This window comes from Microchirus variegatus (genome assembly GCF_963457635.1).
Source record: "Microchirus variegatus genome assembly, chromosome: 21".
Taxonomy (NCBI): Eukaryota; Metazoa; Chordata; class Actinopteri; order Pleuronectiformes; family Soleidae; genus Microchirus; species Microchirus variegatus.
Genome location: NC_139822.1, coordinates 1,792,228 through 1,807,113, shown reverse-complemented (window position 1 = coordinate 1,807,113; position 14,886 = coordinate 1,792,228). Strand labels below are relative to the sequence as shown.

Here is a 14,886-nt window from a genome sequence, read left to right as displayed (position 1 = left end):
GTTGGTCAAGAAAGCCAGATTCTGATTTGGGCTGCAGTTGAAACAAGACCCAAATGTGTCCACATTTTTTTCAGGACGCATTCAGTACCAATTGGGAGCATTAAGACGTGATCAGATCATTCAGGACAGATGTTAATACCAGGTCTGCATGGGGTCGTACACACACCTACACACAGAGAAAAGGTCACCACTCCAATCACCCACATACTGACACACATGCGGTAAAGGCTTATGAGCCATGCACCTTTTCTTTTCATGCACACACACACACACACACACACACACACACACACAGTAATGGAACTGCGGGGGTTACAGTTTACTACAGAGAGCTACCGGATGTAAGGCCTTTTATTTTCCAGGGAGTGCTAATTTAATCGTTTAAAAGGAGTCTTTTTATAGAAGCTTATCCACATGAGTTCTGCCTGCGAGAGCAATCCCCAGCAGTAGCTTGATACTGGAGCCCAAGTTCCTATTGCAGCTTTAATTAATGCAATGGCAGACCTCGTCAATGAGGCTTAGCAAATGGGGAAAAAAGCAACATTACACTGTTTTTAAATGAGTCACTGAGGGACAGACACATAAATGTATCATTTAAAAAGCATGCCGATGACTGCACTGGGTTTATTATTGAGGATAATGATATTGTGACAGTATATCGTTAGAGCGATGTTGGTTGTGTTGAAGATATGGTGACACTAAAATGGATCACAACCTGCTTTCTGTTTACAGTAAAGACAATATTCAACCCAGCGCCAGCCATTCCGGACATGGATCCTGAGTTCTACAGAGTCTCTGATGTGTTCTGCTGTAATGAGACTGAGGTGAGGAATCTCTCTCACACACACACGCACACACACAGGGACACTAAGGGTTATCCTTAGAAGGACTCTCGTTGGCTTCCATTCATTCGTACAGCTGACACAAAGTGTTATACCTAACCTTAATCATAACCTTCCCACTATTCAAATCTTAGCCCTTAACCACTTCCTCAGAAATGAGGTTCTGCCTCATTACAACCAGGTTTTGGTCTCCATGAGGGCTACTGTGACAGAAAAGGTCATAAAGAGGTCGACTTGCACTCTCCCTCTGTAGCCTTTGGCCATACATGTAAACTCTCAGGTATGAGGGGGAGAAACAGTTTGTCTCCCTTCTTTAACAGTAAAGCTTGTCATGGCAGCTTGTGTCAACTGTCAGGTTTGATGACAGACGAGCATCGAGGCAGGAATAGATGGGAAACATAGTAGAGAACAACAGGGCAGATGTGCTCTGTGGCTGAGTCAGCCTCCCCCTCGGGGAAAAGGTGGATGTGAGTTTGCAGAGGAGCTTGTATTTGATGTATCAACACAGGGGCGGAGAGACACCATCACCAGGTGTGGGGACATGAAAGGGAGAGTTGAGGTAAGAGTAGCATGTCTTTTCTCTCTCTCTCTCCTAAGAAAGTCATGTTTAGGTCGTGGAGGTAGAAATGTTGCATAGAAAGAAAACTAAAATATATCAGGACAGGTATTTCCGTTGTTTTTAATTAGTTAAAAGTGAACTAAACTGTAATCTTTCATGATCTGACATTAAATTGCCATAATTGCCAATATAGTGAGTCATTTTCAAATGAGCACACGCAATGCTGGGTTTCACAGTATAGCAGTGATTAGATCTCATGTCACCCATGCACCACACAGGAAGTGATACGCTCAGTGTCAGGATAGACGGAGGCAACGGCAACGATGAGCAAGTGAAGTGAGACGATCGCAAACAGGTCGGCGTGTGACAGAAAACACCCAAAAAAAAAATCACCCACGAAAAGTTTCAGGAGTGAATTCTACTGCTCAAAAAAAACCTGGTCATTCAGCAGTTAGATGGAATAACTTCATCCAGCAGTCCTGCCACTGTATACATGCAAACGCTCCCTCGGTCATAGTTTTGCAAGCCTGTTTTTTACCCTTTAACACCTTAGACTCAAAATGTCCATCGGGACTTTTTTTGCTTATCATAAAAGGGACAAAAAAATTAATATCCTTTGAGTAAATTTGCTCATTTTCCCTAACCCTAACACATTTAAAATATAGTTTTTGGACTTTTTTTTGCAGTTTTTCCCCCACTTTTTCCCCTTTCTGGCGATAAAGACACTGATTCTCCAGCTTCCTGCAACAGCCAGAGGATTTTTCTGATAGCACACATCGTCAGGTAATTACGGTACTGTGCGATTACCCAGTGTTAAAAGTTTAATTTTATGCTGCATAGAACACACAGCAAAAATCACATACTGCAGCTTTCAATATGAAGGATTACTCTCACACAGCCACAACTTGTTCTAAGTTAAATACTGAGGTAAAGTTCTTGTGTAGCTGATAAATACGTTTTTTTTTGTTATTTAAAATTTAAAATGGGGAAAACAGATTTTAGGTCAGAGGTTACTAATCCGGGTGTTTATAAAAGAAGTGGTTGTGGTATGGAGAAAGAGAGAGGGAAAGTGAGAATACAACTGGACTTTTCTCCTATTCCCGTACACAGAGGGAGGTAGACTGATTCTCTGCCCTTGTGTTGTGTGTGAAGCTGATGACTAACAACACAGCTCTTTCTTCTCTTTTAGTATCTGACATCACCGTGGATACGCTCAGCACTTTATTTTTGAACTGTCCAAGGTCATTGTTCACTGAGGGGATCATGTCATCGAAGCCTTATTCAACAGTTAGAGTCATCGGTGTCTTGACCATCTCGTGTCGGGGTTAAAGCCTGCACACATTCCACATACTGTGTGTGTGTGTGTGTGGTCTGACTGTACCCTGACTGTACCACAGTCAGGTTGAAGGGTAAGGGTGGCTGATATGGGGGCTCAACAATGACAAAGTGATCTCTTTGATCCTCAGGTCCTTCATACAGCACTGAAGTGTTTTACAGTGAACGGATTTATCTTCGATGTCCAACCGGGGACCTCACACACCAAAATGATTTTTTTTTTCTTTTTATCATCCTCACACTTTCACTGGAGCGTTTTTTTTTATTTACAGATTTAAAAATAGTCTTCCTAACCCAGAAATTTCTGTGAGGTTGATGAACATAAACAGCTAAAAGTTAGCAGTTAGTAGCAGTTACAAATGTTTTTTGGAAGTTGTGTTTGTCAATGTTTTCTGCACATTTTTTGGAGACTCTATCCTGAGACTGAGAGACCAAGTGAGACATGTCTGAATTTAGATATATTATTATTATTATTATAATTAGGGATGTGAATCTTTAGGTGGCTCATGATTTGATTTGATTCAGATTCTTAGGGTCACGATTCGATTCCAAATCGATTCTCGATTCAACAGATTTCATTCATACGATTCTCGATTCAAACGATTCTCAATTCAAAAATTGATACAATGCATAGTGTGTTAAGGCAAATTATGGCATCAAAACAATACAGTTTGTATAAGATAATGTGATAATGTGATCACACAAAGGCAAACTTAAGACAAAAGTTAACATTTATTCATTCAAAACAAATGAAAACTTACTTACTGTGCAAAAAATAACTTGCATGAATAAAAGCTTAGACTAGCTGCCTTTTTTCTCCCAGAAGTTACAAAAATAAACTGTACACAAATAACACAAACTGGTGTTTTGTGTGGTTTTTCAAAATAGAAACTTTAATTATTTAAATTTTTAATTATATATTAATTACATTCCACATATATATTGTGGAATGTATATATATGTACATACATATATATCCATATATAATTTTTTTTTTTTTTTTTTTAATCGATCTTGGATGATTGGAATCACGATTCCTATGTGAATCGATGTTTTCCCCAGCCCCTAATTATCATCACTATTACTGGTAATAGTTGTAGTCATAACCTTTATTAAACCATTAACCATTGAGATTATAGACGTCAGACAAATAATGAATTGCAGTAAAAATGTTCATCAAATGTTTAAGATGTTCAAGAAGGATTCAAATTTAAAACTGTAAAATATCAAATTATACATCATATCTTAGCAGCATTCAGTGTGACTCACATAATACACACACACAGCCAGATCAGGCTGGTCAGGCTGAACAATTTACTTGTGATTGTTCTGATATATTATATTGTGATTGCAATTTGACTTTGAATTGTATAGTTTTTAAGTAGAGCTTCAGTTCAATATTTACCGTATTGTGGATTTAACACACGGTGGGGCATTAAAATATCAGCATTCCTTGTCTGTGGCTAAAATAGTGGCTGAGAAGACATGAACCATTTCCTCAATTCTGTATAAAACGTAAACGTAAAATAGAATATAAGCTGGAGCAGGAACATTTATTTGGTCTCACCATGTGTGTATATATATATGTATGTATATATATATATATATATATACACATATATATATATATATATATATATATATATACACATATATATATATATATATATATATATATATAACTACATTATATTACAATAATAATATATAAAAGATAAAAAAAAATGTCTCCATGTTGCACCAACAGTGCATTCATATTATTAATTAAATATAATTCAACAGAAGTATGTCTTACAAGCAAAAGATTTTAAAATGCTTTTCAGGATGTAGGTTCCTGGATAAGGGGGTAGTAAATCCAAAAATGACTTTATAGATGAGAGTTTTCCATGTGAATTTTATTTTATTTTTTTAACTAAAGTAACCCACTGACAGCAGCTTTAAACACAACGTGACCCGTGTTTAATCTCACACAAATAGTACACTTCATCGACTAAATACAAAGTCAAAGAAACTGGTTTCTGGAAAGCCTCTGCTTGTAAATAAACTTTCCATACAATTGCCTTTCAAGTACAGAAAATTACAGCGTGTGGATCTTTATGAGCAGTGATGTCAGTGACTACAGAGAAAACGGCTGTGGTTTCCCTGCAGCTCCACAAACATCAGCTGTCGAGTCCTGCTTTGTCACTGTTTAGTCATTGTGGAGCCAGATGACGCAGTCTGACTCACGCCAGGACCGTTAATAATGATAATAATGATAATAACATTATAAAAGCAACACTGTCATGGGCTACCGATAAACCATCACTACACAATAGCAGTGTGCAACGACTCGTTTCCATTAAAAAAAAAAAAAAAAAAAAACGCACCCAAACCAAAGACGTTGCTTTGTTAATGTGCTGTTTTCACACAGACTGAGGAGCTGGGTTTGTAACTCAGGAAATTTCCATAATACAGCTCCTTATTTATCCACCCATTATCCCACACCAGCACTGGTTTTACTCTGTCTTTAATTTTAATTCCTAACCTCTGATTAACTTGGCTCCCTGAAGAGAGGAGGGGGGGGGAGAGAACGCAGTTTTACAAACACAAAGTAAAATAATTGTAAATAAAGAGTATTCAGTTATTAGATCCGTTATCATCCTTTATTATTTATTATTCTTTATTGAATCAACTCTTCTATCTACAAATGTGTTGCTGATTTAATTATCTATCCAATTTCATAATAACTTAGTTTACTTTAATAATAAGTAATGTGCTATCAATATAATATGTATGAACTGTGCAACCAGCATTTTATGAGGTCATATACATAGTTTACTAGTTGTAAATTACTAACTTATTACTTAAGGACCTTAACTTGTCCTACTGTCAATGTTTCATTTGTCAAATCTTCATCAAGTATGACTGCATTAATTATAAAGATACTGAACATTCATAGAGACATAGAAACTGCACTAAAATGATCAGGATTTATTTTTATTCATACATTATACACATTTTTTCAAGTGCCAAAAGACAAACAAGTCTTTATTCTTTTATTATTTTTATTATTTTTTATGTATCTTATTTGTCACAAAATAAAATTGGTACAGATAAAGATCATACATTTTGGTTGATTATTACATATTGCACCTTATGATTTCAGTTTAATCATAAAACAACGCAACTGACACATTTTGTAATAACCACTGCAATAAAAAAAAGTATTATAGGAAAAAAAGAAATGTCTCTCTCTCTCTCTCTACATATATATATTTACATATATATGTTTTTTTTAAGATTCTGATCCTACCACTCTAGTTTTAAGAGATATACAGGGTAAAAAAAAATCTGATTTAATTACGATGATCTGAATATTTAAATGAAGGTTGTGTCTGTGATTACACGGGACACATTTGTTATGTCCCTGGTTTCTCTGCACAGGCTGAGCTGCTGACCGGTTCCTCTGTATCCAACTTGGAGGAAGCGCATCGCGCCGCTCAGGAGCTGCTGAAACGAGGCTGCGCTTCAGTCATCATTACCTTGGGACCTCAAGGCTGCGTGGTGCTCGAGGCACAGGAGTCTGAGCCAAAATATGTACCAACTCTTGCCGTCACAGCAGTGGACACTACAGTAAGAAAAACACACACACACACACACATTAGTGTATATGTCGATTTTGCAATATTTTGTAATTATTGAGCTATTTTATTTCCTAGTCATGTATTATTTAAGTTGTTATGTTGTCTCTTAGGTCTGCAATTATTAATCAGTAATCAACCAATCACTAAATTAACTGAAAACCATTTTGATAATTGCTTTGTGTGGGTTTTTTTTATTTTATTCCGTCATCTTAAATGTAAATTATGTTGTGCTTTCTTTGCTCCTTTGTGAAAGTAAAGTGATTTTATCGTTCAGTAAGTACTATATTACAATATTATTATTAGTGGTTATTACAAAATGTGTCAAATCAACATTTGAGGAGATTATAATTTGAGTTGTGAGATAAAAAATAAATGTAGTCTTCTGTCATTTCATGGATGAAACAACAAATTGAGTAAATATTGAACAGATTAATCAAGAATCAAGAATTACTTGCAGCCATTTTATCTATGTAAATTAAACATTGGTAATTCATGGAAGGTGAAATCCTACTGATTTGGTGATAAGCTGAATCCATTTTTAAATATGTACTCCAAGAAAATTAACTAAAATGTCCAGAGAATCAGCGTCGGACATATTCCACATATTCCATTTATAAATAACAGTTGCAGCAGGACATTGTCTGGGTCCAGGCCTGAATTGCACAGGAAAAGGTCAAACAAAAATTTCCAGAGCAATAATCCAGACAATCACATAAAAATCTGAAGGTCTGAAAGTAGCATTTCTTTTCTTTTTAATGCCACCATTAGTGAAACATGTGCTTTTTATTGTCATGTCTAGACAACTATTGCATGCATTTCCTTAATATATGTGTCACACATCGGTGTAAAGCCCAGGATGAATCACCCTGCTGAGGTTTTTTTTCTTCTTCAGGTCAGATAGTTTCTTATGGAATTAGATTTGTGTCAGTGTTTTCAAACAACAATTTTTAAGAAGCAAATAGAATATTGAATTAAAGGGGACATATTAAATCCTATTTATCCAAGTTAACTTAGATCCCTGGTGTCCTAATGAACATGTCTGTGACATGTTTTGGTCAAAATACCATAAGGATGAAGCACCACAGCAGTTCAATCACCTGCTAAAACAGCCCTGTTCAGAACGCTCTGTTTAGTAGTATCTCTTTCGGTCGACCTTAAAAAAATGTTTTAACAAAACTTGAGGGACAGGAAATGACTTCAGCTACAGAGGCTACTGGGAGCTAACAGCAGTTAGCATTTGGAAAAGTGATCATTTGCAGGCTCTAGCAGGCACATTGCCGTCATATATAACATGTATCCACTGGACAGATAAATCCTCTGAGGCTGGAAGTTTGTGTAGAACTCTGTGCTGCACTGTGGAGCCAAGAATAGAACTTTTCGCGGACTTTGGGGACTTCCTGTTTTCGCTGCCCTTTTAATTTAAATGATTACAAAGTTGATTTTGCATAATATGTCCCCTTTAATCATTCAAAGGTGTTGTATGTTATTGTTTGAAAACGCACTTGTTTTTGCACTCCCTGATTTCTTCTTTGTGCCGTGGATTTGTGTATAGTCACGGGCTTGGAGTCGCTGTCCGTCTGAAAATAATTGTAATTTTCTAACGTTTGTAAGATTATAAACGTTTTCTTCCAGATGTTTTAAATCAATATTTTGCTAATTTGCTTCCTAAAAAAGTGTTGTTTGCTTTCTGAAAAGTGTTCACATCTGATTCCATAGTCTCTCCAATACTTAAGAGTAAAGTAAGTAACGAACCGATTGCGATAATCCAATTAATAAATAAATATCTTTTTCTACATCTTAAAAAAGCATCGTATAATCAGTAAACACTGGCAGCGAAATAAACTAAACTGATGGTAAACGGTGTTTATTTATATAGCACTTTTCTAGTCTTGATGACTTTACACTACAATTTTGTCATTCATCTATTCACTCACACTTTCACACAGCACATCTATGTGATATGAAATATATCATATATATCTATATCTATACATAATAGATATATATATAGATATACAGTATATGTTATATGAAAAAACAATGTAATCTGGCCCACACTATAATAGACAATGTAAGGCCTTTTTTAATCATGGCTGATAATGCACTTTTTGTACATGCAGATTAGTCTGTTGCTCAAGTGGAACACTGTAAGAGCATTCGTGGATGTGGTGACCACCGGCTGTTTCCCCTCCCCGACTCTAATCTTTGAAAGCGGCCACTGCCACTTGACTCATTTCGCGCTGCATGGCCCGTGTGGTTTGTTTTCGTCACAGGAGCCTAGGTTCCGCGTTTGCGTATCCTGTCTCTGAGGTTTTTCTGTAAAGCCTGTGTTCAACTGAGCAAATGCGTCATTGCACCGAGGTGTTAATCACCTCTTTGTTATTACCAGGTTTTGATTAAAGCTTCTCGATTGTTGGTGTAATGGATACTTTGACTGAATAGTTCCCCCAGGGACTTTTATTGTGCTTCAGTATCCCAAAGAGTTGGCTATCAGACTGTGTTGTAAAGGCTGGAGGGGGAAGTACTTACGTGCATGCAGTCTTTGCTTTTATGTGAAAAAGAACCACATTAGATATTGTGAAAGTGAGGGAAAAAAAGAGTGTGTTGTGGTGTTTTTCTTTCCACACACACACACATATACCAAAGGAAGTGCAGCAGCCCAAGCAGACAGCAGCATCTACGTGATATTATCCAAGGTCACTTTTTGGCCTTTTAAGAACAAAGGGCTTCGCTCTCTTAGCGGTGCGTGACCTCCTCTCATGCCCCCGCGTTTCAAAGCAGACAGACATAACTTCAACATATTCGCCCTCCTCTTAAATCCGTCCTCTTCCCAAAAGCCCCCAGGAAAACTCACCCACCACCCCCATCCTCTGCCATGACTCACCTCTTGGGCCTGCATCAGTCAGCAGAAAGCTGTGGTCGGGCCTGCTGTATGTCCCCCCCTACACACACACACACACACACACACACACACACACACACACACACACACACACCACCCGTTCTGTTCTTTGATGGGCCCCATAAATTCTGGAGCGTTAAACTCTTTTGGACATCATAATCCTCTCTTCCAGTAAGGCCCTTTCTTTTTTACTGGTGAAAGAAAAAACAACAAAAACACAGGTTGTTATCAAGATCATTATTCACTTCGCTGAGACTATTATACTTATTCAGGCCTCATACTTGCAATTGTGCGTCCTCTACTGTCAAAACTTTTTTGATTTGTTATGTTTTTATTTGATTTTCTTCGACCGGCCTTCGCATTGTCAGCACCAGGATTTCTCTCGCTGTTACGTATTCGCACATTCTGCGGTTTTATCGGATTGTGAATTGAAGCCATTTTCTCCACTGTGACTTTTTTCAATATCAATACAGTGAGTCACATGCGGTTTCTGGGTATTTTAGCTACCATTGGTGCTGCTGGTGGCTTGACAAGTGACTTCAATACAATGAGAACACCTTACATTACAGGAATAACAATATAGTAATTATTTTCTAAGCGACCATCTTATTTTTATAGTAATCTCCAAGTAATTAAATAATAATAACTATTAAAATGTATGTAGGACATGAGGTAGATTGATTTATATATATATATATATATATATATATATTCATGCAAAGATATTACAGCTGATGGCAGTCTATATTAATTGTCATTAATACACAAGTATTACACAAACAAACTTGGAAGTAGCATAATTATACAAATGGAAGCTTTTGCTTTTGGCATTAAAGCCATCTTGTTGATGTTCTTGAGTGCTGTAGCAGCTCTGTAGCGCCTCCACAAGGACAGGTTATCTAATTCTTAAAAAAGAGAAAACAAAAAGAAAAGAATAAACAGTCCCTGCTGCTTCTGCTCTCATCCCCAGTGATTGAACAGGACATATGTATAATTCTGGATGTTCTGTTTTTGGCCCGTATCACATCTTCAAAATACGCTTACTAATAGCATGCGAGTCCACTTCCCTGGTTCAATACTATATAGGGCTGGTTGAACACGCCTTGCTCTGCTGCCTCACTCAGGGTGGAGCTAACAGCTAAGCTAACAGGTGAGTCAGCACAGTTGCTTTGTTACCTTGTCGTCTATGGCGTTGCACCCAAAAACAGTCCACAGTACTTTTTTTGATGGGCCAAGCCCATTTAAAACGGATGTATGACCAAGTTGCTCACACAGCGCCCTCTGCTGGACCGCGGACAGTAATCACTTCAGACTGTCTGCCGCATTTCGAGACTGCATATTTAAAAGCTCCCATATAGTGATCCTATCGCACATATATGAGTTATGGAGGTCTACTTGCATACACTTGTTTTTATGGTCAAAAACCTCAAAATATCACCCCCAGAAGACAGACTGTGTTGTGATTGGCCAGCCAACGACAGCTTTCCCAACTGTCTTGTGATTGGCCAATACCTGGAAGTGACGTAATCAGCACACCAGGTCTCAGAAGCGGAGCTCCCCCTCTGGAACGGTGGATGCACTGCTACTCATTATCAAAACATTGTTTTAACAATGTTTAAAAATAGCTTTCTCACGACTCCCCGCCACAGTCCCTTTTACAACTTTGACCCGGAATCAGACCCAGAGTCAGAAAACACTTTCACAAAGGAAACACCTCCAGAACGGACGTTATTCTTCTGCTGCGGTACAAAGTATGCAACCGGATGTGCCCGGATCCGCTGTTCAGGAGAAATGCTGTTTACATAACCGGACCAGGTTTTTTCAGAAATCTCGCTGAGCCCGAGATTACAATACAACACAGCGTGCTCAGCAGTGGCTGAATTGTTTTTTTAAACGAAATAATGGTGCAGATACACATCGTTAATTGGAACTTCCGTTCTAGGTCAGCTTTAAACTCTTAACTTTTAAGGTTCGAGTTTGAACTTTACACTCCACATTTAAACAGATAAAATATCACACCGCTCTTAGATGCTAATTGTCTTTTTAAAAATTTAGGGCCAATTCCAATTCCTATCTTAACCCTCAATCTTAACCCTCAAGCTCAACCCTTAATCTTAACTGGCCCTCAAAACCAAGTGTTGAGGGTTATTTTGTCACTTAGAAATGGGACACCCCTTAAATGCAGATACATCTTCAGACTGTAGGGGGCAGAATAACGCGAAAGCTGCGTCCAGTCTGTCAACTCCAAAAAAGAAGAAGAACACATTTACGTAACAATTATTTATTACGATCTGTTTGTCAGTGAAGTTATTAGGTTGTCAGTTAGTTATAAGATAATACTCATACAGTTACCACACACCACGGCTTATTGAAAAGCAAACGATCGTTTGTCCGCACCGGCCGGCTATTGACAAAAGTTCATAAAATAAAAATAAATGTTACGCAACAATGACGTCAGTAATCCATAATATGGGCCTAAATTAAGATAATACAATAATTTTCATAATTTTTATATCTCTATTCACAAAGAAAATTCTTAATTTGTAGCATACTCATTTCGCTGCTTTCGGCGCCATCTTTGTTATGTCAAAACACGCAATGCATTCTGGGTAGCCCTTGCTCCCAAGGGTGGTCTTGGAAAATCTCAATATTGAGGGCGATACAGCCCTTAAACTTGCCCCTCAACTTAATTTTTTCTGAGAATCGGGACAGCACTTGCACTAGAGGGAGCGCGCATTTTTGAGATTGAGGGTTAAGATTGAGGGTTAAGCAAGGAATTGGAATTCACCCATAGTCTGTGTTGGCTGTAAATGCATTGTATTATATTAACAATTTCTGTCTCACGTTTTTTTCCTCATTTTTTTCACAGTAAACCACTTTTCCCAGATGAATTATGTCTAATGGATTCATGTAGTCTGGGTAATGAATCATTTAGCTTTTCTTCTGACGGTAGATGTTTCATCATCTGCACCTCCTGCCTCTGTCCCAATGACACATTTTCTACGGCACAGGCAATAATGGACTGAGTCAGGGTTGTGAATAACAAAGCAGCAAATCCACTCGTCTGCTGTGGGTCTCCCGCATCAACCCTGCTGTATCCACTGGTCTTCCTTTTGTCTTAAATTGAGTGCAGGCTGCCCTCGCTGAGATCAGAGCCTTGGCTGCTTTTGTGTTCAACGTTAGATGAGGTTACAGTACACACACACACACACACACACACACACACACACACACACACACACACATACACACACACAGGTTTGTGCAGCTATCCTTTTAAGGACTCACATTGACATCTATTCATTTGGACAGTTCAACCATAACCAGTTCATGTCTAACCCTAACCTTAACCTTATCACAATTGAAATCTTAGCGCAAAACTTAAACTTAAACTCATTAGGACCAGGTTTTGGTTAGGGTTAATGCCAGAAAAGTTCCTAAAGAGGTTGCAAATACAAGCACACACACAAAAAACTGCCTCACAGCCCCAGCAGGACTTGGGTGGCCTTGCTTTCCACTGCTGCGGGAGGTCCACTGTGTAGGGGTAGACGGTGCTTTCTAAAGCAGACATTACAGCTGTACGGTCAAATTACTCCCAGTCCTCCTCTATGACTGGATTGAGGGCCAGTTGCGTGATTCCTTCCTGGAAGCTCAAACGAAAGGGAATGCCACCTGAGCACTGCATTCTTGCCCCAGCTCCTTCAAACCCTCAGTCAGCGTGATGACTCAATGAGAAAACGATGGGACCACATCACCATGATTTAATAGGCTGCACATGCCCACAGCAGCTGCTGTTCAGCAGCACAGATGTCGTTGAGACCACTGCACAGTCAAAGTCCTGCCTGCTCTTCACAAGACAAAGAGACTTGATTTGTGTCAAGCATTTTAATCAATCAGAACATGTTACTGAAGATGTTACTTTAAGTTTAGTTGCATTATAAAGTTTAAACTCCCTATAGCAAGTAAACTCTAATCTCTTCTTCAGTGTTGCTGTACTCTGGTATTTCTTTTCTTGCCCTCTCATTTAGTAAAATGACTGAGCTCATCATCACCACAAGTTGAGTTGAGTTTTGTGCTGTTTGCAAAGGTCTCGAGTGTTAAAGCGGACCTAGACCGGAAGTTCCAATTAACGCTGTTTTTTAGTGTGTATCTGCGTCATTACCTTGTTTATGAAGCCCTGAAGGTTCAAAACAAACAGTTCAGCCACTGCTGAGAACGCTGTGCTTTATTGTAATCTCGGGCTCAGCGAGATCTCTGAAAATCCCGTTATAGTTACGTAAACACCGGTTTCCCCGGAAAAGCCGATCGTCCTGCTCCGGGCACTAGTCCGGGCACATCCGGTTGCGTACATTGAACCGCAGAAGAAGAATAATGTCCGTTGTGGAGGTGTTTCACAAGCGACAGTGTCTTCTGACTCTGGGTCTGACTCCGGGTCAAAGTCATAAAAGGGACTGCGGCGGGAGTCGTGAAGAAGCTATTTTTAATTGTTAAAACAATGTTTTGATAATGAGTAGCAGTGCATCCACCGTTCCAGAGGGGGGAGCTGCGCTTCTGAGAGCGGGTGTGCTGATTATGTCACTTCCGGGTTGAGAGATTTGAGTCTCAAATCTCGCGGCTGGGAAACACCGTCAGAAAAGAGGATTTATATCGGCTCGTTTACAGCAACTAGGAGGTTTTTGACCATAAAAACAAGTTAATATATGTAAGTAGAACTCCATAACTCACATATATGTGCAGCAGGACCACTCTATGTGAGCTTTAACAGAGCTTTTCCTTCACAGCTGAAAGCTATGACCAATTAGAACCAATCAGGAAGCAAATGTGGTGACTGCATCATGATTTTAAAAATAAGGCTTATTAATTATATCTGGATATAGTGTATATTCCGATCTCACCCATCCAGTGTACTCCTTGTGCCAGTCCCAAGCCCTGGATAAATCAAACGTGTGGAGAAGCTGAAAGGAAAAAAAAAAGAAGGATATTCCACAATTGTATTCAAGATAATAAATGCATTGTCAATTCAAGAGCCTTTAAAACCAGAAAAAAAATTGTGTATTTTTTTTCAAATTTATTTTGTTGTGTTTGTCACTGTGATGTGTCTCCACTGCACTTTACAAAGATCACTTGTCAATCAAAGTGCGTGGGCGCCGATGCTGCCGCTGCCGCTGCTGCTGCCTTTGTCCTTGGATTTTGTGTTGATGGACTTCACAGTTAGTGTATGCGTCTTTGTTTGTCTGTGCAGCCATGGCAGTTATGCCTGTCTGTGTAAATTATTCAGCTCTTCTGTTCATTCCAAACACACACCACTCACTCCTGCTGCTGTCATAAAAAAGGTCACTTCCTATGGTGTTTTGACAATGAAGACTTACTGGAGAAAAACATGTTCCAAACAGAAAGTTAAACGCGTCCGTGATTGATTGGAACCTCTTCTGCTTCTGGCTTCTCCCTTTAGGGGGCACCACAGCTGATCATCTGCCTTCATCATGTCCTCTCGCTTGTGTCCTCTTATGTGACACCTACTGTCCTCATGTTCTCCATCACAACATTCATGATCCTTTTCTGTGGTCTTTTTCTTTTCCTCCTGCCCAGCATCTCCATCTCCAACATCCTTTATCCTATTTAATC

General features: G+C 38.8%; 1 protein-coding gene across 1 annotated transcript in view; it reads left to right on the top strand.

Moving 5' to 3' along the window:
• Positions 1–14,886, top strand: part of rbks (ribokinase) — a gene marked incomplete at its 5' end in the record, with an annotated part of 57,844 nt that overhangs the window by 22,202 nt on the left and 20,756 nt on the right. The window contains 2 exons of the mRNA XM_083908141.1: positions 733–824; positions 6,160–6,348. Coding sequence (XP_083764267.1) covers positions 733–824; positions 6,160–6,348 — 281 coding nt within the window. The remainder of the gene's footprint in view (positions 1–732; positions 825–6,159; positions 6,349–14,886) is intronic.